General features: G+C 42.6%; 1 protein-coding gene across 1 annotated transcript in view; it reads left to right on the top strand.

The window, feature by feature from the left end:
- The window catches only part of LOC149289659 (max-binding protein MNT), a 50,568-nt gene that overhangs the window by 5,790 nt on the left and 20,707 nt on the right, over positions 1-24,071 (top strand). The window contains exons 2-4 of the mRNA XM_089490341.1: positions 12,446-13,073; positions 14,961-15,002; positions 15,731-15,842. Of these exons, the coding sequence (XP_089346467.1) occupies positions 12,446-13,073; positions 14,961-15,002; positions 15,731-15,842 (782 nt within the window). The remainder of the gene's footprint in view (positions 1-12,445; positions 13,074-14,960; positions 15,003-15,730; positions 15,843-24,071) is intronic.

Below are 24,071 nucleotides of genomic sequence, written 5' to 3'. Positions count from 1 at the left end.
CCTCAGCGTTTCTTTATGGCTGTACATTGTACACTTTATAACAGAGGTCTCTGCTACTTTAATCATTGATCGTGAATAGTAATCAGCATCTAACTTACTACAACGGTGCCTGGTGCCAGATTTATTTTTAGAGGAACTGATGTGAATGTTGACGTGGGATTCACAACATAGTGAGGGGGAGAGTGCGGCTTTAGGGGGTGTTTGCATGGAAGAATTTCTCTGGGTGGGTAAGTGTGCCTGTGTGTTTCTTGGATAGGATTGAACATTCCTGCATTGTTGCTAAGAACCTGCGTTTCTCAGTGTTCTTCCTGAAAAGCCCCCATGAGTGGACATTTTCAAAATCTTCTTTCATATTTAAAGCTGATGTAATGTTTTTTCCAACTAAAACCTTTGCAGTGATACTCGTAAAATGAGTATATATGTGTTACAAACCCCACCTTATGTGTGTACCATGGGAGCTGCTATCTAAGCTTACAGATGGTATCACCCCCTTGTCAAGATATTGATTGTTGTCCTTTCAGACAGCCTTTGAAAGTGTGGGATGGGGAGATAATTGATTAGAAAAAAAAAAGCTAGTCTGGCTACTGCATGCCACAAATCTCAACAGGGCCTGATTTGGATAAAAAAAGTAGTGACTAAGCCCAGGAACAGTGCCTTACGTGATGAAGGAAGGGGTGGTGGTGAGCGTATCTAGGTCCCTGAAGAAGCTATATCAACGTAACAGGTGTTGGGCTGTGACACATTGGTGGGGGCAGTTAGGCGGTTATTCAGTGATTGATTATCTCTGAATGGGTACATTAGCTTTTTTTAGATTGGCGGTATTTATAATTTATGTATTTAGCAAGGAAAAGCTGCAACCATTTACTATACATTTTAACTTGGTTTTGTGCCTCGGTGCTGCTGCTCGTCCGAATCTGGGTTTGGCGGATGCTAGGAGAACGCTACCCACCAGAATACAAAGTGCCTAATGGAAAGTTTGGTGGAGTTGGGTCTAGGTTTGGGCTCCTCCGTTCAGTGAAGATTAACGTTAATGTTACAGAATACAAAGACATTTTAGACAATTGTATAATTCCAACTTTGTGGGAACAGTTTGGGGAAGGCCCTTTTCTGTTCCAGCATGACTGTGCCTGAATGCACAAAACAAGGTCCATAAAGACATGGTTGGATGAGTTAGGCTGACTGGCTGCACAGAGCCCTGACCTCAACCCCATCCAACACCTTTGGAATGAACTGGAACGGAGAGGCAGGCCTTCTCGTCCAACATCAGTTACTGACCTCACAAATGTTCTACTGGATGAGTAGAAAGCCTTCCCAGAAGAGTGGACGCTTATATAGCTGAAAAGATGGGGGGAAGGGGCAACACCATATTAAAGCTAATGGTTTTGAAATGGGTCCAACAAACTTGTGTAGGTTTGATGGCCTGGTGCCCATATGCTTTTGCTCATATAATGTGATGTCCACCTTGAAGTTCAAGGTCAATACATCCATTTTTTGTGTTTTCAAGCACAACCAACGCTCAGTAAGAAACACAAAATATAATTATTCCTAAAATGCCACAGTTTTTTTTAGTTATATCTTAAGAGGTGGTCTTAAAAGAACTTGGAACAGATACTGAAATAAAAGATTGGTTTCAAATGTTAAGAGCAAAATACTTGATTTAATAAAGCCACATCTATGCGACTGTATCATATGGATAGCCGTAATATCTTTTGACCAAAGTATCCTACTATACGATATAGGCCTTTGTTCTCCTGTCACAGATGACAGACCTGGTACATTTGCTGATCTCTCGTTAAGCAAGTTCTCCTTTTGAAGGATGTGTGATTGGGAGGGATGGGCTGTGAACATATTCTGAGAAGGTCACAGGGTCAGGTCTTGCTTCATCAGCAACATTGATTCCTGGCAAAAGTCACATGATTCCTGATGTGTTGGAGCCACAACACAACATTCAGGATCAGTTTCTGCTAGTACAGGAGTAAAATAAGGACACAATAGGTAGATTCAGATAACTGATCGGAATAGCACAAATGGTTCACTTTCATAGTCTGTTCATTAGTCAACCATTAGTAGTAATTCCCCTGTGTCTTCAATATTAATGTGTCTTCTTGTGTGGAAATACTTTTGGGATGATGTTTGGAAGGCTTATGATTGGGAACTGGTCCAATCTTGTCCCATAGCTGTGATTACATTTTAGATAAGTCTTGTTGCTTTATACACTCATTGAATCACTTATGGAATTCCCTAATAATATTCATATGCTGCCGTTCTCACCTCTGGCAAACAAAGGTCAAGTTGCATTTACTTCCAGCTTTGTAAATAGTTGCACCGTTGAACTTGCACGTTCCTCCTGTCTTCTGGGGCATTTCTGCAGCTGTCCATAACTACATCCCAAGTCTTATGTACAGTCGGGAATCTTAACTTTCCGGCATGGATGGTCTTAGAAGTGCTGGATGACAGGACCATCCATTCTTCGTTGTGGAGCCGCGTTCCATATTTACAGGAATATAAGTAGTCTCTTTTTAGGAAATAATAGGAATTAAACATGAAACGTGATTCTAGTACGGTTGGAAATGGGGTCTTATCACCGTAGCAACCAGTGGAATGCTCTTGCTGATTGGAAGGTGCGCATGCCCATTAAGTTTCTTTGTAGGTCCTGGCCTTCAGTTCAAGGCTTATGTATATCCTTTTACTACAGGTGACTATTACTCATAAACCAATAAGCCAAATAAATTACATTTTTACAGAAAGGACACATTTTACAATGCCCAGTAATACTTAGTTTCCCTGAATTAGTATTCAAAATAGGTGTCGATAAGGAAGCCAGCATGTCTTGAATTGCCAACTAAATGGAGCGACTTGGGCAAGAATCCCATCCCTTTACCACAGAAGCAAGCACGTGTCTGCAGGGCTATGGGGTGATACACAGTCGTGATCCTGAAGGGGAATGGGGACTGACAGACAAGGGGTAAATTATACATTAGCTTATAGACAAGCATTAAGGCTATCCTTGATTTCAGTGTGTTTCTGGTTGGCTTGCATTGCAATCAATAGGAATTAGAAAGCAAAAGCAGCAGCCTTGCTTCATGTACAAGCAGTAGGGGCCAAAAAGTAACGTGCTTGCTTTAGGAGCCATGTCCCATCGGGCAAGAACAGGATGAGGCTACAGGAAGGAGTTTGAGGTGCACTGGATAGCACAGATTACTCATTGTACTTGAGAGGCAGCTTCTCCTTTGCTTGTGTTATTAGGTTATATATTCTGTAGCACTAATTTATTCTGCTCTAGAAAAGCCCTTTGTTCTAGGTTTCAGACATATGATTATCCAACTGCAGAGCCCAAGCGGTGCTTTAGTGACCCGGGGTCTGAAGATCAAAGGGAAGGAGTTTTGGGGATGTCTTTTGAATTAATGAAATACAAACACACACATACACACACACGGTGTGGTTTGAGCTTACGGAGTAATGCATCTGGAAGAAGAATAACATTTTATTTACACAATGACATTTAAAAACACATTTTCTGCATTATGTAAAAAATATTGTTACCTTTAGTGGTATAGCATCCAGTTGAAACATGGCAAATATTCTAAGATTCTAGAAGAGAGAGATCTGGAGAGTAAAGAGGGCCATAGTGTCATATAAAATGCCTATGTTTAAGGGCTAACAAGGCATGAAGAAGCAAGGCCACACCCTGCCGTAAATGTTATATGGAAACCTGTCCAGACCCCATCATAAAGAGCATCCAAGCAGAGCATCTTCACAGAAGGCCAGATGTCCTGTCCTGGGTCCTGTAAAGTCTCACAGAGCACCAGGCACTGGGGTTACAGGGGGGGGGGGCAGCACCTGGCATCCTCAGGGTTATGATTTGAGAAATATGGTTACGTTTCCATAGTAGAATCATAACATGATGTGGGGAAACATGGCAGGTGGGGGTTAAAGGGGGCCTAAGAAACTAGCTGGTAGATATGGGGTGTTTGGTGCCTGAACGCTTGTATTAACACAGGGGACGTGATCACCCCAGAGTTATCGTACAAGGAACCATCTCAACAAAATATGGCATATAAAAATATCCGTCAGGGTTTACGACCCAGCTCATTGGGAGTGTTGTAAAGTGTCTGGGCTGCACGCTTTCCTGCCATGTGACGGCAAATAGGCGTCTCCTGGAGGCAGAAGGTGAATCCCTATAGCAATAAGAATCTGGGGGGAAAACTATGAATTTCCTTTATTCAACTACTTTGACCAGGGACTTACATCTGGAAATTCCCGCAGCTTATTTTACTTTTGTAGAAGTGTGGTTTTTTTGTGTGTTTTTTATCCCTGTTTATTTTTATACTGTTTTGTATGTATTTTTTATATATTCTCGTTTAGTTATTTTTGTATTAACACTGTGACATTTATGCCCAGATATATATAAATTAATCAGTTCCGTCTTTGTGCTCATAGGTTTTGGGGTTAGCCAGAGTCATCCCTTTTACCTTTTTTTTTTTTTAATTATTATTATAATTTGGAAGTTTTATCTTTTGTTTTTCTATAGTGTGAATAGTGCTGGCTGTTACTGAAGCCTCCTTTGGTATTTTTAAAGACCTGAAACAGAACTTGGTGGCAGCGAATAAAGGTTTGGGGTCATGAGGTAAACAGGTTTGAGGTTACCTTGTAGTTGCTCTGGGCCCTGCGGGGAGAGCTGCAAATATAACCCTTTCACGCCCACATTCCCTTTAACGTAGCGCTTCCTCCTGCTGCATTCTTGAGTAACAAACCGAAAGACCTAACGAGTTACTTGTTTTAATCCACAGAAACCATATTCCATTAACGGTTCCTAAGAAAGGGCTTCTAGATTACCAGGATCGGCCACTATTTTTTAAGTAGGGATTTTTTTGTGACATCAAGACAGGCTGCAGCTGTGAGGCTTTAGCATCATCAAAGAACAGGCAGTAACTGTAGACTGAAAGTTATTCTCAAGTACAACTAATTTAAGGATATCAAAGCGGTCAATCGGAGCCTCTGTTTTCGATCCCAAGGTGTGAGCACACGCTTATTGTATGATCATGGAGAAATGAAAACATTCTCTTTCACTAAAATTACAGTTTAAAGCCTCAGCCGTGCCAATTAGCATTGCTATTGTTCATGTGTGTGTATATACTTATAAAGTGTATGCATTTTGTGTGTTTCTGACCCTCTGCTCTCGCGTTCCTCCTGCAGAGGGGTCACATCAGGCTATGCCGTGTAGTTTTCATGTAGCATTTCTGCTGAATGAACATTGATTGCTGACCTGAATAGCTTACAACTTAGTTTGGCACAGAGTGCGCCGTGTCACACAGAGCTGCTGTTTAATAAGGATCTCCTGGTGCTCAGGACAGTGATTTAAGCCAAGGGGCCGTTCCACCACATGAAACAGACGCAGACCCGGCGGGATTTCTCAAATATATATATATTTATACGTGGTGTGTTTTCATTTACAATGACCTCTAAAGCTAGCCTGACTTGGAATAATTCATACTGGACCCCAACCTATTGTTGGCTCTCATCATTGTGTGTCCTTACAAACAAACCTTTAATTGATTTAGTGTGAGCGCATCAAAGTTTGATAAATAGAATGTCATAGACAGTGGTGTATCTTCAGGGTTGCCCTAGGCCTAACCAAGGACAATGCCACCAGCCTCCCCTCCGCACTGCCTCCCTACGGCTGAGCACTGGGACGTAACCTGTCACCGTCAACCATAGTGTTAGTCGGCAGGCTGGGGAGATCACTTTCCTCTCTTTTAACCAGCCCACTAAACTGTAGTGCCACAGGGAGCATGATCGCCCAAGAGCTATAGGCTACCTGTATTGTGGCAAAGGGGATGTGGCCCCCAGGACCTGCCACCCCGTGGACCTGCCATCCTAGGCCTTGTCTCCCTAGGTCAGAAGACACCGCTGGTCATAGCAGGGTTTTCAATCTTATTTTGATGTCATTGCCTTCTTCAACCCTAGTAGTAAACATATTGCCTACCGCACGAGGTACCTTTCATGTGACTCTACAGTTTAGGAATACGTTGGTCAATGTTTGTGGAACGTTTTCTTTGCAGCCAGGATAGTTAACGTCTCGATGAATAGTGGACCTTATCTATTAGTTTAATTGGAAATAGAGGAAATTGTTTTAACTCCTGATACCGAGGTATGTCACCTCCCGAACCCTGCGGAAGGAGCGTGTGTGTTTATATGTCCGTGTGTCTGCGTTGGAACATCTAATCCTTCCTCCTCCCCGTGTTCCCTGTGCCCTAGTTTGGATGAAGAGGGAAGGAGTGGAAGCAGGACAAAAGGAGGGGCATCAGGGATGCGCTCGACAGGTGCGCTCCTCTTCTGTTTTGCGTTGACTTGGCCAACTGGGTCAAAGCAATTAATCATGTATATGCCTGCAAGACCTGTACTTAGGCGACTCTGCCCTGACTACTACTTAACATTGTATTGAGCAGGTCATATTGGGCCATGTAACAGGCTAACCCTTAAGCTCAATGGATAATGCATCTTGTTCTGGCTTAAACCGTCAGCAAGTGTTCTGTGACGGCGACCTGCTCTTAGTCTCTTGTACGTGGATGCTGGGTGCTTTCTGATATAGGCAGCTCTGTGCGTGTTCTATGTGGGTCTGGTAATAGCTCTACACTAATCAAAAAGCACAAGCTATGGGGAGACCCAGTGATTGCTCTTGATTATATAATAATTATACTATTATATATTTATAATAACAATAACTATAATAATGTATAATTATATAATAAATTGCTCACGTTTATAGTGTGTATAACTTGTGTGTGTTGCTCTGGTTTTTGGTGAATCTATATTGTACAGTACAGGGCAATGAGTATCTGTGTTCCTCACGTGTAAGACGTGTTATATTCCACTTCTGTATGGTATTGAGCGTGTCACTGGGTGGGTGTGAAGTGAGATTGTGCGGACAGGAAAAGAAATGTGATGAGAGTTTACAAAGTGAAGGAGGAAATAAAGGTGACGGGTGATCACGTTGCACAGAAGACCCAAGAACATTGATTTCTGGCATTACTAATGGAAAGCCAACGGCACTTTGGGTTTACAACACATATCTAGGGCACGTTGGGAAGCACACACTACCGGTCCCCATTACTAGTTTCCAGGCTTTCAAATTAGTTTTTTCCAGTCCTTCTTATAAAGGGGTAGTTTTGATAAGCAGAGCATAGCTTCCAACTCCGACAAACCATGAACGTGTTTCATTTCTATTCATTTATGTTCTTGTGGACATACAACATACAAACCACGTCTGCTTGAACCAGAAGGGCCAAAATCATGAGCTCACTTGTTTGTCCCCTATATAAAATCGGGCGGCGGTTCTGTAAAATTGTTAGTTTAGGGGGACCATGGTAGCAGTTATCTTAGCTTCCAATTCAAAGAAGCCTCATGATTATTCCTCCCCATTAAGTTACTTCTCCTCAATCTTGGGTAGCATGGTGTCTAAAACAGTCCTTTATTTTTAAACCAAATATCTGTAAAACACTTGCAAGAAGAACAAAAACTCAGTCTATCGGCTGGACGTATAAAGGGTTAAAAGGGAGTTGGAAGCTTTTGAAGTAAGTTCACATCAATATTACGAGAGCCCTTAGCCATTACAATGTGTAAAGTAGCCATTAAGCTGAAAGCCAGTTTGTTGCCGAAACTTCGCATTCTGCTGCCGCAACCTCTTTTTCTTGGCCTTTCCCTTTAAATCCTTAAAGAATGTGTCTGTTCTCGTCCGAAAGTCCGGACCATGACTGTGAGTCATTAGACTGGCACATGAGAGTCATTCAGCGTATGTTACCGGCTGGGAGTCACCAGGACTAGAAGAGGCCAGCGGCACAACGTCTTTAGCTCATAAGGAACCTCATAGAACAAAATAATAATATAATCGCCGTTTGATGAACACGTAAAAATAGCAAATATTTTATGGATTGTATTTGATCTTTTAGTAATGAGGGTTATAAAATTGTGTATATAATATATATATATATACATTTTTTTATGTATTTAGAAGCTGTAGTTTCTGATCATTTTGAGTGGCGTTGGTCCGTATTACATCCAGTTTTCACGCGTGTGCTGTATGTTAATTTGCCAAGCACCGCTCAACGCAGCATTTTCAGATGGCTGCCTTCGTAGTATTAGGAATAAAAGCGTTGGGCTAACTCTTTTGCATCAGAATTATTTACACTCCTTACAGGGTTTCTAGCAAACCCACACATAGTTTCAACTAGTTTTGCTTTCACTTTCACCTCGCACCCGTTGTGACCAATGTTCCCTCTAATTTTTCTTGGGTGATGTGCGCAGAAAATTTCTGTTGTGCAAAATTTTTCCCAGAGCCAAAATTTTGTGCGCACAATATGCTTCTACAGTCCATATAAAGTTGGTGGAGCTGAAAAAAAAAATCACATTGCAAGGGGGTGGAGCTATATATTTCCAACCCTTTTGACTCCATTCTAAAGGTGAAATTCTCACCGCAAAAATTAATTATGAGCGAATCATGAGCGGGGGCTCCGGGCTGCATAAAGGATCAATATATATATATTATTTTTTTTTTTGATTGGGAAAAACTGCATACCATTGACAGGGGTACAGCATAACACCTATCACTATATACTGAGGCACACATTGACTGGGGTACAGCATATCACTATATACTGAGGCACACATTGACTGGGGTACAGCATAACACCTATCACTATATACTGAGGCAGACATTGACCGTGGTACAGCATAACACCTATCACTATATACTGAGGCACAGCACAACACCTATCACTATACATTGAGCTAGACATTGCACATAATGTAGCATAACCCCTATCACTATATACTAAGCCAAACATTGATGTGGTGTAGACCTACTGCTTCAGTGTCTGGCTTAGTATATAGGGATGCACCGAAATGAAAATTCTGGACCGAAAATTCAGCAATCACTTTATTAAAAATAACACACCAAAATTGGACAAAAACCCCCAACAACAATATATATATATATATATATATATATATATATATACATACACACACACATATATATATATATATATATACACATATATATATATATATATATATATATAATTGCTAACAGCAATCACACTCCTATCATGCCCTGGCAGCCAGTACATGCTGGAACCTGGGCATCATATTAATGTGATTACAGCCTCCATATGCCATGCTACTTACACATCCATGCTATCACACACACACACACTCATTCACAAACATTCAGCATAAACTACAGCATAACACCCATCACTCTCACACACTTACTAATCCACTCTCACTTAATGTTTTCCTACCTTTTCTCTGTTAGTTACTTTTCCTCCTCCTCTTCGTTCTTCCTCTTGGCTCTTCTTCTTCTTCTGTGTCCTGTCCTTCCGGTGCAGTAAAGAAGGTGGGCGTGGCTTCAGTGCTGTGTGCCGGGAGCCGACATCAAATCCCGACGCACAGCATCCGTTGCCGCGCGCATAGCAAGGGAGCAGGATCGGAGGTCTGTATTAACAGACCTCCCGCTCCCTTGATTGATTTTAAGCCGGTTGGGGTGAGATTTTTGATCTCCCCAACCGAGCTTGCTCCTCCAGCGGCGGACATTAATGTCCGTATCTGGAGGAGTGCCAGCGTCACCCTGGACGGACTGCCCGCCCCCCCCAGCTCCCCGTTAGGTACTGTGCTCACAATGTTAGAGCGTGTGCGCTCCCTCAAAGTTATGTGCGCGCGCACAAGCGCACAGCTTAGAGGGAACACTGGTTGTGACCTTTATTTTTTACCAACCATAGAAAACAAGGGCGGTGTCTAACGTACATGACACGGAATAAGTGAAAAACATTAATTCTATACTATTTTCTTACACGTGTAATATGTATATTTTTTACATTATCAGTTCAATGTTCTAAACAAAATTGCCAAAAAATAAGGCTGCTAAGAACAAAATAACGTGCCCATTGAAGCGCCCATTAATATTTCATTAATGAATTAAATTTGATAGTTTGGACCACGAGATTCCAGAATAGACACTATAAGGTTTGTTTTGGAGACATGGGGTGCACTTAATTCTAAAATGGGATGGTTGTATATGTTTTGTATGATTGTGCTTTATTTAAGAATAACTGGCTGTTATCCATTTATTTGATTTATGTATCGCCAGCGTACTCCGTGGCGTTGTTATCGTGTTGACGATCGACAGACTTTTGAACTTCTACACGGTTTCAGTTTGACTGGTAGTCTATTAATGGATAAGGGTTTGGCTGAAACTGCAACTAACTCAGCTGCGGAGGGATTTCTGTGCAAAGCAGAGCTAAGCCGGGAAATCTAGATAAAAGGAGACGCCGGCTTCCCTCCGCACAAGCAGTGTCTGGCTCCCAAATCACCTGGCATGGTACAGAATGGAACCCTGGGGGGTTAGGACTACAACTAACGTTTTGCTTGTATTCTGTGGATAAATGCACTGAAACACCAAGAAGTATCACAATTAAAACTTGAAGCGGTATGAACAAGTTTGGACCTCACAGGTACCCCCCCCCATAGCGCAATATGGAGGTTGATATAACCAATAGGTCGGTATTTTCTAGCGTTTCTGTGGATCATACCTTTTAAAATGCTAATGAATTCTGAACAAGATTATGTACAAAACCCTTGTGTTATTATGCCTATAAATATCAGAGCATTTAGAGCAAACTGTGTTTGTGGTCCCCCCCCCGAAGGTCAAGACAGAGGAAGGGAAATCCAGATATAATGCTCACATGACGGTTAAGGAAACTTTCCATCCCCTCGCCTACTTAAAAAATTTGGAACATGATCACAATATTGTTACTGGGGAACCCTATGGCATATGAAATGTGTTTGTCGGTGAGCGTGTGATATTTCTGTCTAGTAATAGCTAGAATCGGGACATCACACTATCCAAGCACAAGAAATATGCAGAATAAAAGATCCGACTAGTAGATTGTTTGTACTGGCCTGATTTTGTATCCACTCTTGTAGCTGCTAGGTAAACGTGCTTAGAGAAACTGTATTAATACTTACTGATTCTTATATCGCCATCGTATTTATTTATACTGCTGTACATTGGGTAGACATGCATAACAAGTAGTGCATCGTAGAGAAATGTGGACATAGATCCACAAGATGTAAAGAACTCTAGTCAAAAGAGCTTACAATCTAGAAAGAGCTTTACCCACTTTCCTGTATTGCCGAGGTTGCACGCTTATTCTCTATGCAGAACATTAGAGCGACACCTTTTGTGGAAGGAATTAATAAGCGTGAGATTCTGTCTCCCATACCTTATTACTGTCTGTAAGCTAATTGATGTTGAGCAGCCATCAAATACTATATAGGCAACTTTAGGTGGCACAATGCCATTTAGTACACGTGGGCTACCTGGGCTCTTTGATAATGCCCGTGCCATTAAGATCTGAAGTGGGGTATGTAAGATGTTATCGCGGGGTTACTTGCCAGCAAATAATTTCATCTTGTAAATTGATCCTTTTATGTAAATGCATTTTTGGGTTATTTCTCGGAAACTAGGTAAAGGGTCATGCTAATGACTTTCACAATGAATTCCAGATGGTGTTTGAAATCATAGCACAGATTTGGCTGCGTGTAACCAGAAAACCTGTTTAAGGTTAAGGTTTCTGAGGCTTGTTGCTGGGTTTTTTTTTTGCCGGTTAGGGGCATTCATCCATATTTTTGCCTTCCCATCAAGTTATTTGTTGCCATTGCGTTAATATCCTGCTCTGAAGGAAGCTGATTTGTTGTGGCTGACTTTGTAAATGAGTTAGTTTTACTACATGGTAAGGGCTCTTTCCTAGGACCTTGTTATTTTAGCGTGCTACAAGTTTATCATCGTGTTCTACAGCCATAACCTCCACACTCGCATGTATTGAAACATCATTTAAGTGTTTAATTCGTATATGTCAATAGTTGTCTGAAACGTTTGGCAGCCATATCGTCTAATCACACCCATTACAGCAAAGTTGTCTGTCTTTGTCCATTGGAAATGTTGGGAAGTGCACTTAAAGCGTTTGTGGTCTGGGCTGGTGGGAAATCCGTTACACATGAACAGAAAGATAGAATGGAATCTCTATACTGGTTCATCCCACCGCATTTACTGTTCAAAGAGCAGTCCTAGAAGAACCGAGTTGTTGAATGATCGTTGGAAAAATGCCAGCCTACGGATGGGGGTGGGGGCTTTACTGTAAGCAGTTCTTTAAACAGACGTTGGGTAGCCTGAGACCCTCAGGATTAGGCACGAAATCCCATTGCTCTTGGGTTCCTGAAACCTTTCAGGCTCAAAGAAACAAGCAAGCCTTCGGTGTAGCCCTTCCTGCAGTAAGGTGGTCTGAAAGTAGATAATGTAATTATATGTTTTATGGACTCTGCTAAGCAAATAAACTTTAGCACTATTCTTCCACTATCTGAATTTGTATTTTTTTGTTGTTTGCAGAGGAAAATGATAATATTTTAGTGGAACAAGAAGAAGAGGAGGAGGACGAGGAGGAAGAGGAAGACCAGAAAAGTATAGTGAGAACAGATGAGCTGATAAAGCAAGTCCCACCCGATCCAGCCTCTCCACCGGCCCCTGCCCCTCCTCCACCACCGCCTCCACCCCTCCCAGCCCCCGTGGCTGTCATTCCCTTACCTGTGGTGACCAGCGCACCTCAACCAGTAGTCCAGGCATCTCTGTCACCACCTGTTGTGCAGCGTCACACACCTGTGGTCAGCCCACCCGTTTTAAGCAAAGAAGTGTCTCTGGCTCCCGTCATACAACGGCCTGCTAGCCAAATGATCCCTGACCTCAAAACCACCCCTCTAAGCATGGGGAGTCCCAAGCAGCTGCACCATTACCCAGCTCCCGTTCTGGCAATCGCACAACATCACCTCATGCAGCAGCAGCAGCAGCAACAACCGCAGCAGCCGCAGCAGCAACCCCATCAACAGCAACAACCAATACAGCCCCAGCCAACAGCCCTTCAGCACCCACAGCAACAGCCACCCCCCCAGGCACTGGGTGCCCTCAGGATTCCTGCCTTAGATGACGGAAGGACCAGTGAACAGAGGAGGCGACCTGGAGGGTAAGGCACAGAGTGATTATGTGATGAGCGTTAGCCATCTGCAGGGCCGTTCCCGTAGGTTAATAGCAGACACTCAGTGGTGGCCCTACAGTTATAACCGACTACCAACTGCTTTGGGCCCTCTTTGATCTATGGGGTCTCATAGAAAATGAAAGGGGAAGCCCATACAACACGACTTTTGGATTCATTTTTATTACTCTGACTGATGTGGCTTTATGGTTTTAAAAGATCTAGTGCATCCATAATAGAGATAACTCTGCTGTGTATATATGTTCACAGCAAGGGCTAAAAGTAATTGTGCAATCAAGGCAGGGACAGGCATTTTTTTATAAAACTGTACAATGTACTAATGATCAGGCCATGATCTAAAATCTTTCGGGATAAAACCCCCATTGCATGTCCAGGTCAACACTTGGTTGAGCAAATAAAAGTATTAAAGAAAGTTAACGGAGGATGTTTTGATGATTAGTCTTTTTTTTGCTTTTACTTTGTAAGATTTTGGGGATGAATTCAGATGCTCTGTTCTGCTGCGAGCGACACTTTCGTTTGGCTTAAGTGGCTGAGTTGCTAATTGTCGGATTGCTAATCAAGAACGATAGGATCCTTGGTGCTCCCCGTCCTCTAAGCCTCTCCCGGAGCAGTAGCTGAAAATGTTTTTTATGTGGACATGAATTGTTGGATACGGTTTCTACTTTAAAGCAAAGCTTACTTTGACAACACATGCTAAACTTTGTCAGCCAGTACATTACGAAATAAGGAAACTGGTCTTGTTTCTTGCAGTAAACACGGCGGTCATTTCTTGCATAAGTGAAATAAGGTCATGTACGCCTGCTTCCTTAAGCCTCTCTTGGGGAAAAAAGGGTGTGTGCTACCCATCTGCATTAATCGACTGATTAAATGCGCTTTCAAATACAAATATGTATCATAAATATAAATTTAAGAGATCGTTATTTATGGGTTGGTATATATTGACCAGAGTGTGTATATATATATATATATATATATATATATATATATAACATAATGAATGTGCTATTAAGAGCACTCATAGGACAAGAGCAAAGAAAACATGAAGTTAAAGTCCCAAATCTATACCTTTTCCATCAAAATTTCAAAAATTTTAAAATGAAACGGAAAGCATGTAGAACATGGAAATCCCATCAATGCTGTCATATAAAGAACAGTCTTCTGCTTCTACCTTAACTCCCAACAATATCATATGAATTATGGAGCAACTTAGACAAAAGCCTTCAATAATAATAAGTATTTTAATAAGTTTTCTCCAATGGCATGGTAACCCATTCCCAGCTTATGGAATAGTGAGGGGGAGGGACAATTCTGCATAACTTAACAGTTTAATGCAGAATATTTAATTTCTATCTTACCTGGAAGAATTTTCACCTGAATTAGAAACAAGGACCAACGTGAAGAGGTTGGTGAGTTAGCCAGGGACCCGGTATGAGCTGGACCAAAGCCTAGCCAGATGCCACCACGTAAAGAAAGTGGAGGAACAGTTTGAGCGTGCAGACCCTTCACCTGAGCCCACCCAGGCTCAACCATTTATCTCGATTTGTGTATTAACATAGTGGCCTATAATATACACTTTTAAATGATGTGATAAAGTTTCAATTCACAGTCTTTTAGATGTTGCTGAGGTGAGGACTTACGTGTTGCCTCATACAGCAACTTCCGGGTGCTTCATCCTTTCCAAAGCTTTTTCAATGTTGTTGAGAAGGCACCATATTAAAAAGCGTACTGGAACACATTGACAAGCCAATTTATAATGCAACATCCAACTTGTTAGCATTCTATGAACTTAAACATTAGATAATCTTTGACCACATCCTAAAGTTCTTTCTCTTTTTTTCCCCCCTCTTTCGTGTGCAGGGCTGGCACCCGGGAGGTCCATAATAAATTGGAGAAGAACAGGTGTGTATATATAACTCAGGTCCCTTTCATGGATGCTCTGTGATCTTAAGATACTACTACGTGGTACTCAGGCTTCACAAGCTTTGTGCAAGAACAGACTTACCGTGGCCTGCAAGGACAGACTATAGATGATAATCACATTAAGTGGGACTTTTTCCTATGACTGTGACTTATCACTGAGGATGTTAATAGCCAGAACCAACCTAATCCACTGTTGTGTGGTATTTTGCTCTGTTGTTAACACAAAGCTGGGGTTTGTGTCACATTCATAGTTCTGCATTCTGTTCTCGTGAGTGTGTTTGCTACACTGTGAGGTTGTATGAGAATTGAACATTTCAGCTGTTCGTTCATAAAGACCCACTAAGTGGGAAATGATGAATGCGACATTTCTTGATCTGCGCTGGCCTTTTGTGAATAAGGCCTAGTAGACACGAAGCCTTGCCTTCGGTATGCACATTTACATACATTGACCAGGAATATCCTGTAAACCATATTCGGTCGCTCAGCGCCCCAACGTCATGTCCTTAGTGCACATCTTTCTGCAAAGTATACGTTTCCTAAAACTTTACTCTCTGGGTGTCAGAAGTGCCTTCCAAAGCGGTAATCTGAGCGGCAAAGTCAACTTTATAATTAGCACGTGAGGGATAACTTGTTAACGTGTTTGGTTTTACTTGCAATATATGTGCAATATAAGTATTGTTTAGCTGATGTGCTTCTCTCTCCCACAGACGGGCGCACTTAAAAGAGTGCTTTGAGACGCTGAAAAGAAACATCCCCAACGTAGACGACAAGAAGACTTCCAACCTCAGCGTGCTAAGAAGTGCTCTAAGATACATCCAGGTAATACTGCGGCACGTCTTTATGACTTAACATACAAAGCCTTTAGTGACATAGAATATTAACAGAAGCGATGAGCCTTTTAGTGGCGCAAAACCCATTTTTAAACAACATGGTCCATCCGAGAGCTTTAAATCTAAGTATTGTTTGGAATGTTTGTGTTTTCCATCTGCCATCTACAGAAATACCATAAGATGTGTTAACCTAGGTCTCCAATACAATAGGTCGGAAAGCAGTGATTTCATTATCCTACACCGCATTCAACAATCCCTTTACAAGCCTTTACTGGGGTATGGAATTAGTCCTCCTCTGTGCCGGGTATAAGAACAAAGACCTGGTATTAGGTTATTAATATATTGTATTTAGTATGTACAAAATATATTAGCTGTCAATATAGAAATAGAACAAAATATCCTATGACGGGGTGGGTTAGAGCCCAGAAATGTGAAATAGATATGAATAGATGATGTAGACATGCTATACCAGCAGCCTCTTCTGGCACAAAATAAAAACAAAAATTTAATAAGTATTCACCTTATATTATTGAGACGATATATGTAAAGAACGGATTGCTAATTTTACTCATGCCTTATTCCTTATGTTTATTTTGCATTATGAATTTTAAATTCTCTTCCGAATAGAGCAGATCTAACTCTCTAAAAATATTTTGAGAAGCATAGTTGTATGTTTGGTTGCCACTAAATGGACGGCTATCTCAGATAACACAATTTAAAAGGACATTTTGTATAGAAAAGGAAACAAATAAGTTTATTACCTCATTCATTATTATTTGATGTGTTAAAATGAAAAATGGGGAGAAATTGTAACTTTGCAGAATTGTGTTGATTTTATTATGTAGAATTGTAGTACATTGGTATAGGAAACCCGCATTCATGCTCTGCATAGAATCTCCAGAGCGTTCAAAGGAAAGTGAACTCTGGTAAATGATGTGGATTGCAGGCAGGTGGTTACAGTTATGGTGATTATATACGCTGGTGTAATCAGTCACTCTGTGGTGCTGGAGCTTTCTGGAATGTCAGGCAGTCAAAGGCCATCCTTCAGCGTTTACAGTGTAGAACGCGTCGGTGTCGTGTTCTAAATGGCAGAGCTCTGCATTCTGTGCCCAGCCTGGTCTGAAAGGTGACAGAAGGGTATTCCAGTTTAAAAAGAAGGGGTGGGCGTTCTTGCGTAATCGCCATATCACTGTGAGTCCCTAGCCTACTTATGTCTAGTGGAATGCTTTGGAAGGAAAAAGTCGTGAGCCAATGCTGTTTGTTGGGCCAACGATATTCCTACGTGTCCATAATGCTTGTGAAAGTAACAGATACATCGTTACTTTCTATGTTATTTATACATCAGTAATGGAGCCGTTCCCTGCTGGCTGTTTCTGTATGAAACCATCGGCAGAGGCTTGTGGCCTGTCATAAGCACCGGCACACTAGCCAAAGGCCTGCAGTAAGGGAGGATGAACATGAAGCAGACTACCCAGCAGTGCTGCCCGACCAAGACATGGACTACTGCTTGTTTTAGACAGTTTGCTTCACTCGTCTTTGGGTTCTGACCTGATTCAAACCATTAACTCCTGCTGGCCTGGCTAGTAACGTTCTCATGATGACAGATGTGTGTCATGCTTTGGATACGGTGTGTGTATAGAGTAGCCCAACACCCTAGTTGAAGGTTTGCAGCTACAAGAAGGGCTGAGTAAATAACCCCCTTCATTTTTGGTCCATGCAACAAACCGCACCTTGTAGTTGAAAATTAGAAGGTGCCGATTTTTTTTCCCAACACCAATGGGGGAGTAATAAATAAGTTAGTAGCGTGTTAAGTTTTATTCTTACACTCTTTCAAGAACAAGACAGCCGTGGCTTCTAAAATCCTTACCCAACCTTTTGTATCGCGCCCCAAAAAATCATTTGTGCTTAGTTTTTAAATGATTTCAGTTATTACAAACGATCAGTGAAGTGTTCGATTCACCGTCCTGCTGCAGTCAGCTCAGCGTCCCGTACCGTACACTTAGTCACAGGCCTGTGAGGGCTACATGTATCTCTCTTTGAAATGTGGCTTACATGTGTACTGCAGATATAGACAGTTTACACCTAATCACTCACTTTTCTCGACGTACTCTTGATCGCTTACATCAGGGGTGTCCAAGTTTTTTCTGCAGTGGGCCACTTCATCAGAATTGTATACGTGCGCGGGCCGCACTCATTTTTCACTGTGAGAAAATATGGCCTTTAATAAGATATGCAGATTAAAATAAAGTAAATGACACTTTTCCTCTCACTGATTTCTGGGCCTAAAAAGTTTTGTGACTACAAATTCAGGATTCTGGATACGTAAAAATGAAATAGTTCTATTTATTTTAGGGATGCACTAAAATGAAAATTCTGGACCAAAACCGAAAATTCAGGGTTCACTTAGCCGAAACCGAAAATGACCCCCACCGTTTAAAAATAATAAAAAATCCCACACTTTTAATAAAAGTAAGTTACACACCAAAATTGTACAAAAAATATATATATATTATGATTGTTAACAGCAATCTCAGGCATACCAAGATTCCAGCATGTACTGGTTGGCTGGGCATGATAGGAGTGTGATTGCTGTCAACAATCATATATAAATGAATAGTTATTGTATTTTTGGTCCAATTTTAGTGCACACCACACACCACAATTGGAAAAAAATAAACAATATGACTTGGCATGATAGGAGTGTGATTGCTAACAGCAAACACACTCTTTTTATACCCAGGCAACCAGTAAATGCTGGAACCTAGGCATGATGGGACTGTGATTGCTGTTAGCTGTTTGCAATCACACTCCTATTATCCCAAGCCAGTCAGCCAGTACATGCTGGTACAGGGTGGCTGTAAGTGCAGACCCCATACTGCTGGCAGCATCAATACACAAGGGGGGCAGCTAGCCAGGGTTCAGCATGTACTGGCTGACTTGGCATGATAGGAGTGTGAACGGCAATCACAGTCCCATCATGCCTAGGTTCCAGCACTTACACATCCATGCTATCACACACACACAAATTAATTCATTCACAGATTCATTCCCTCAATCACGCATACTCATTCAAACATCCTCCCCTAACCCCTTACCTACACTACAGCTCTCAAAGCCGCTCACAGACTTCAGCAGGGCCTCCTGCTTCCTCTGTGCAGTACAATAGACCCTCCCACAAGTAAGCAGCAGGGCTCTTGTGATCCTGGCTTCCGATCTCACGCGGGCCACACCTCGAGGTCCCGCGGGCCGCACCTCGAGGTCCCGCGGGCCGCACCTCGAGGTCCCGCGGGCCGCATGTTGGACGCCCCTGGCTTACATCTTTCTCATGCTGCTTGCTTTGCCTGCCTGGATAATATTGATTACAACCCCCCAGCAATACACTATGGTTTTGTGGCCATAGGTTATTAGACAGACAGGATTTCTAGAGAGCCTACACAATGCCTTGTCCCGTAGTTAAAAGAACAATGACTGCTAGGAGCCATTTTAAATCTATAGAAGGAGTCCCTTTAAAACGGACAGGACTTCCCTTCTGCAAGGAGGTAGGATGCATATGAGGTTAAGTGACCCCTCAAAGACCTGTATAGCTAAGCGGTGGATCTGAAGGAGCACAACATCACCGGGGCTCCTGAGGCTGCGATTAAACTGAGCTCCAGTTAATATACACTTTGGATTTTAATCAGTGCTGTTGCCATGGCCACAAACCATATGCATACATCTGATAACGGCTTCAGTGTAACCTCAATCCTGTAAATATTCAATAAGAATTAAAATGATTCCTCTTAATATCATACCTGTCCCTAGGTTTTTTTGCGCCGTGCATTATTATTACTATATTTTATTTATGAAGTGCCAACAGATTACGCAGCGCTGTACAATTTAAATGGGGCAGTTAATACACATAACAAATATACATTAATACATATAGATGCATCAGGAGATGAGAACCCTGCCCGTGAGCTTGCCATCTAGCCTTATGGTACTTTTATACAAAGTTCCTGCCAGGAATGGGCCGTTAGGGGCCCGGATCGTAAGCTTACCGCTATGAAGTGCGACCTCCACGCTGATCTAAAATCTAACGTACGACGTTGGGGGTATGCTTATAGGCCAAATAGATCTGAGAGCTAGCTGTCCAGGAATTTTAAAGGGAAATTATAACCAAAAGTGTAAACTTCTATTTTTGAGCTTGGCAACCTATTCTAGACAAAACAGGAACTGGCACTGCTGTCTCTGCTTCCCGATGCAGCTATTTTTAACCCTTGTGCAAGAAAAGCTCCTTTTCCCGCATTGCCTACAATGTTATATATTATCATTATGTAATATATTCTGCCTACAACATTGCATAATATAACCTCATACTGCCTGTGCAGTTTATGAAACAGTTTGAATCCAGTTAGCCGCTAAATGGTTAAATTACTCCATGGTCCTGTTTTTGACTAAAACCAAAATTAGATTAAAAATGATCTGAGAATCGACACCTAAAATGACGTTACTGGAGAATACCAAGTCTTATTGTGTTAAGCCTGGGGCACATAAAAATGTAACAGCGCCCTTCAGTTTGTATTTCTGATCAAATGGTAAATGCGATTACAGGACTAAGTATTTATTGTATACAGTGCCCAGGGTGTAGGTTATATATATATATAAAAATAAATCAGAAACGTTAATAGTGCAAGGAAGCCGGCATGACTTAATGTAATGTGCCGGGAGAGCGTGATCGGTGCCTTAATGGGGTTTACATTCTATTCTACCTCTCAATGCTTTAGTTACATTATTACTATGTTTTACTTATATAATACTGCCAATGTACTCAACGCTTCTCACAGCACGTACTTTCAAAGCGTCAAAACTAGGACTGATACATTAGATAAATAGGGCCTGGCTCATACGCTTCCCATCTGAAGTAAATACATAATAATGGTGGCAAATTAATAAAATCATAATATACATGTGCAATATATGTACATGGCCGTTTTTATTACATGTACAAACTGTGTAGATGGCGGGACTGTTACATCTCTATTATTGCCTCTCTCAGGCTTGAAAATGAGATTGTACTTTAGCTCACATAGGTGGATTTTGTTTGCAGTTTTGCTTATTAAGTTCTATAATTCAAATCTGAAGTGATTGTCGGGTATATTGTGTGTGTATCTGGCCTGCTCCAATGAACAGACAGGGCCGCTATACTGAAAGCGCGTTTACAGGAGATCCCAGAACGATCCTGTACTCGCTGGCCTTGAAAGGGTCAATTTAACAACCCGCCTTTTAGAGCCCGCGAACGGTGAGGAAGCGCGATTCTCGTTAACCCTTCCGCAACCTTTAAACGCCAATATACATGAAACTGGATACTTTCATCCCTATCCCTTCGGGCTCCTCCGAACGCCACACCTCCCGCCTCTGACGTCAAAGCACGCGCTAGGTGAATAAGAGAAAATAAATAGCGGGCGTGAGCGCGTGCGTACTCTTCTTTCGCTCTCTCTCCGCCCAGGTCCACGTGCGCATAGAGCACATGGCTAGCCCCGTAGTCGGTGACGTCACCGTGCCTCAGCTCCTCCCTCTGTCACTGGTAATGGGCCGGGCGGGGGTAGCAGAGCGCCTTATGAGACGCGTAGCGCGTGCTGATGTGTTTGAGGTCGGGCGGTGGGCGGGGCCTGTGGTTGTACATTGGCTGGGGATAGGTGCTGCCCCCTGCAGGCTGCTTGACAGATTACAGGAAGAATTGCTAGACTGCATCATTTAAAGAGACAGTGTAGCGGCCCAAAACAGCTGGGGCGAAATAAGTACATAGAAAGCCCTTTTATATGAGAACGTGTAACATCTAACTTCTTCTTACGTAAACATAGAGCTGTCCAGGAGCACCCCTTCAGCTTTCCACTATTCAGCAGCTTCTTACAACCAATCACTTTGGAGGAAGCTGCTCCCTATTGAAATCTGTGGGAATGGAGAATTTATGGATATGGGGCTTTGGGGGTATTAGGTAAGTTGTGGGTATGCGGCGCATGCACAGTCCATCAAGGAAACGTGCTAAATGTATATAGAAAGGATTCTATGGAGCCCCTGATTGCAGGAAAGATAAAGTTCATTGCAGGGTAATAGATCGGATGCATACATGGGAAGCCTCGGGGTGAACAGCCTGATTCTCAGGGCCACGGAATTGGGAACGGACTTCCTATTCTGCACGGCTCTGATCGTATTAGACATTGCCAAGTAGTTCTGCCTCTACAAGTATATCATGAGTGAAATCCCTGCTTGAATACAGGTGACTCAATTAAATGTATCTTTAAATAATGACAAGTTTCCACTAGGACCCGTATTAGAGCAATCAGGTTAACACGGGTGGCGTAGAATCTTCGTGACGTCTCGCGTTCAGCAGGTGCGATGTTACAGAGTAAAGTCCTCGTGAGGGCCGGAGTGCAGCGCAAACTTTCCCGTTCTGTGAATATTATTGATGCGCTTGTTGAGATAAAACGGCAAATTTGCATGTAGATTTCCACGTATTTGTGGTGATTTCATCCATCGCAAAATACATTGCAGATTGCAATCAGGGGGCCTCCTTTTGTTCTTAGGCAACCTCACTGTATTAGCCTCTACCACTTCTGCTGGGAGATTGTTCCCCTTATCTACCACCCTTACAAATGAGCTTTGAGGTATAAGAACCTCACGTGTCCCCAGGAAACATGATGCCGGATCATTTCAGGGTGAATGGTGCATTCTGTGTTTTTCATGGTTTGGCCGAGACTTTGGGGAGATCTCGCTCGTAACTCCCCCCCCCCCCCCCCCCCCCCCGGAGTTCTTTACTGATGAGGAACCACGTTTTGGTTTTTACATTTCCGGAGTTTTCGTCGTTTCGGTGGCACATCTTTTGCTTTTGCTGCGAGGGAAGTTAATTGTTTGTTAGTAGCCGGATAAGTATCTGGATCGCCCTAGGTCCCTGGAAAAGCCACGTTTATTCTACTGGTGGAGAACATGGAGCGGGCCAGGAGTTTGTGACGATTCCAGAGGCAATCATTCACGCCACTGGTCACTTTGTATAAACTGGCTACAGGGTTCTGGCTAAATGAGCATACGGGCCAATACTGGCCAGAAGAGATCTGTACAACCCCGGGCTTCGTTAACTCAGAGGGGAAGGGATGTGGGCTTGTGGCGGCCCCAACATCTGCAGAACGTAGAAGCAGATACTCGGCTCGCCGGTTGCTTTTGCAGATGTTACGTGGCTTTAGCCGGCCGTGACAATAGAGTGGAGGCATGAATAACGGGAAGGGCCGTGGACCACCTTTCTCTGCGCCACTTGCCAGTTACAGGCATGTGCTCCATGTGTGGTCTTGGCGTCTGGCTCTGCAGCATGTGCCGCTACGCTTACACGTATTAAAGCAGATCTGGGGGTAATTTGGGGCATGTATTTGCTTTTCTTCTGAACGTTAGGCTGTATTAGAGAGCTGCGTGTTTGCCGGTACCGGGATCACACAATCCGAGGAGGGCCGCAGGATGAATAAATGAGAAGATCATTAAAGGGATAATCCAGCCATCAAACGCACTTTAAGGTGTCAACATTTTTATTTCTCCCCGCATGCAAATACATATAGGGTACTGTACTCATCCCCCCCCCCCCCTCCCAGCTATTTATATTGCGGGGAGATGCGAGACCCCCTTAACACGTGCATTGATTTCAGTGATTGGCTACACTGGCGCTAAAAGCGGAGGGCGGAAGGGGGTTGTAAGCTGCAGCTCTCAAGCTGCAACCTTTTCATCAGGTAAGCAGGAAAAGAATGCATGTTTAAAGTTCTTTGTAAAGTGCGTTCATATATTTTAATATCCACATGTTTATTGCCAACACATGAATTCTATATTATAATGGGATTCAGACAAGAAAATGGAATTGTATGAACCGCATCCGTCCCCGAAACCGGGCTTATTTATCATTTCAGATCCTGGTTTCTTCAAAGGCTTTCTGCTCATTCGGTTTCATTTTTAAGCCGCGTCTGCAGTTTTTCAGGAAGTAGAAAGGTTTCCGTTGCGTCCAGTTCGGCCGAGGTCTGGCCCTCAACGTACAGCGCTGTATCCTCAGGGGTGCCGGTATCGGACTAGCATCTGCTGACATACCTTTGCCATCTGTACTCGCTTCTGAACTCACGAAATCTAGTTTTTTAACTCTTGTCACTTTTTCTAATCCTACATCTTGCAGCTTAAGGCACTAAATGAACCCATAATAGATCGTAAGCTC

This window comes from Sceloporus occidentalis, unplaced genomic scaffold (assembly GCF_023333645.1).
Source record: "Sceloporus occidentalis isolate IW3139 unplaced genomic scaffold, rSceOcc1.0.p SCAF_43, whole genome shotgun sequence".
Taxonomy (NCBI): domain Eukaryota; kingdom Metazoa; phylum Chordata; class Lepidosauria; order Squamata; family Phrynosomatidae; genus Sceloporus; species Sceloporus occidentalis.
This window is presented reverse-complemented; position numbering and strand designations above follow the sequence as displayed.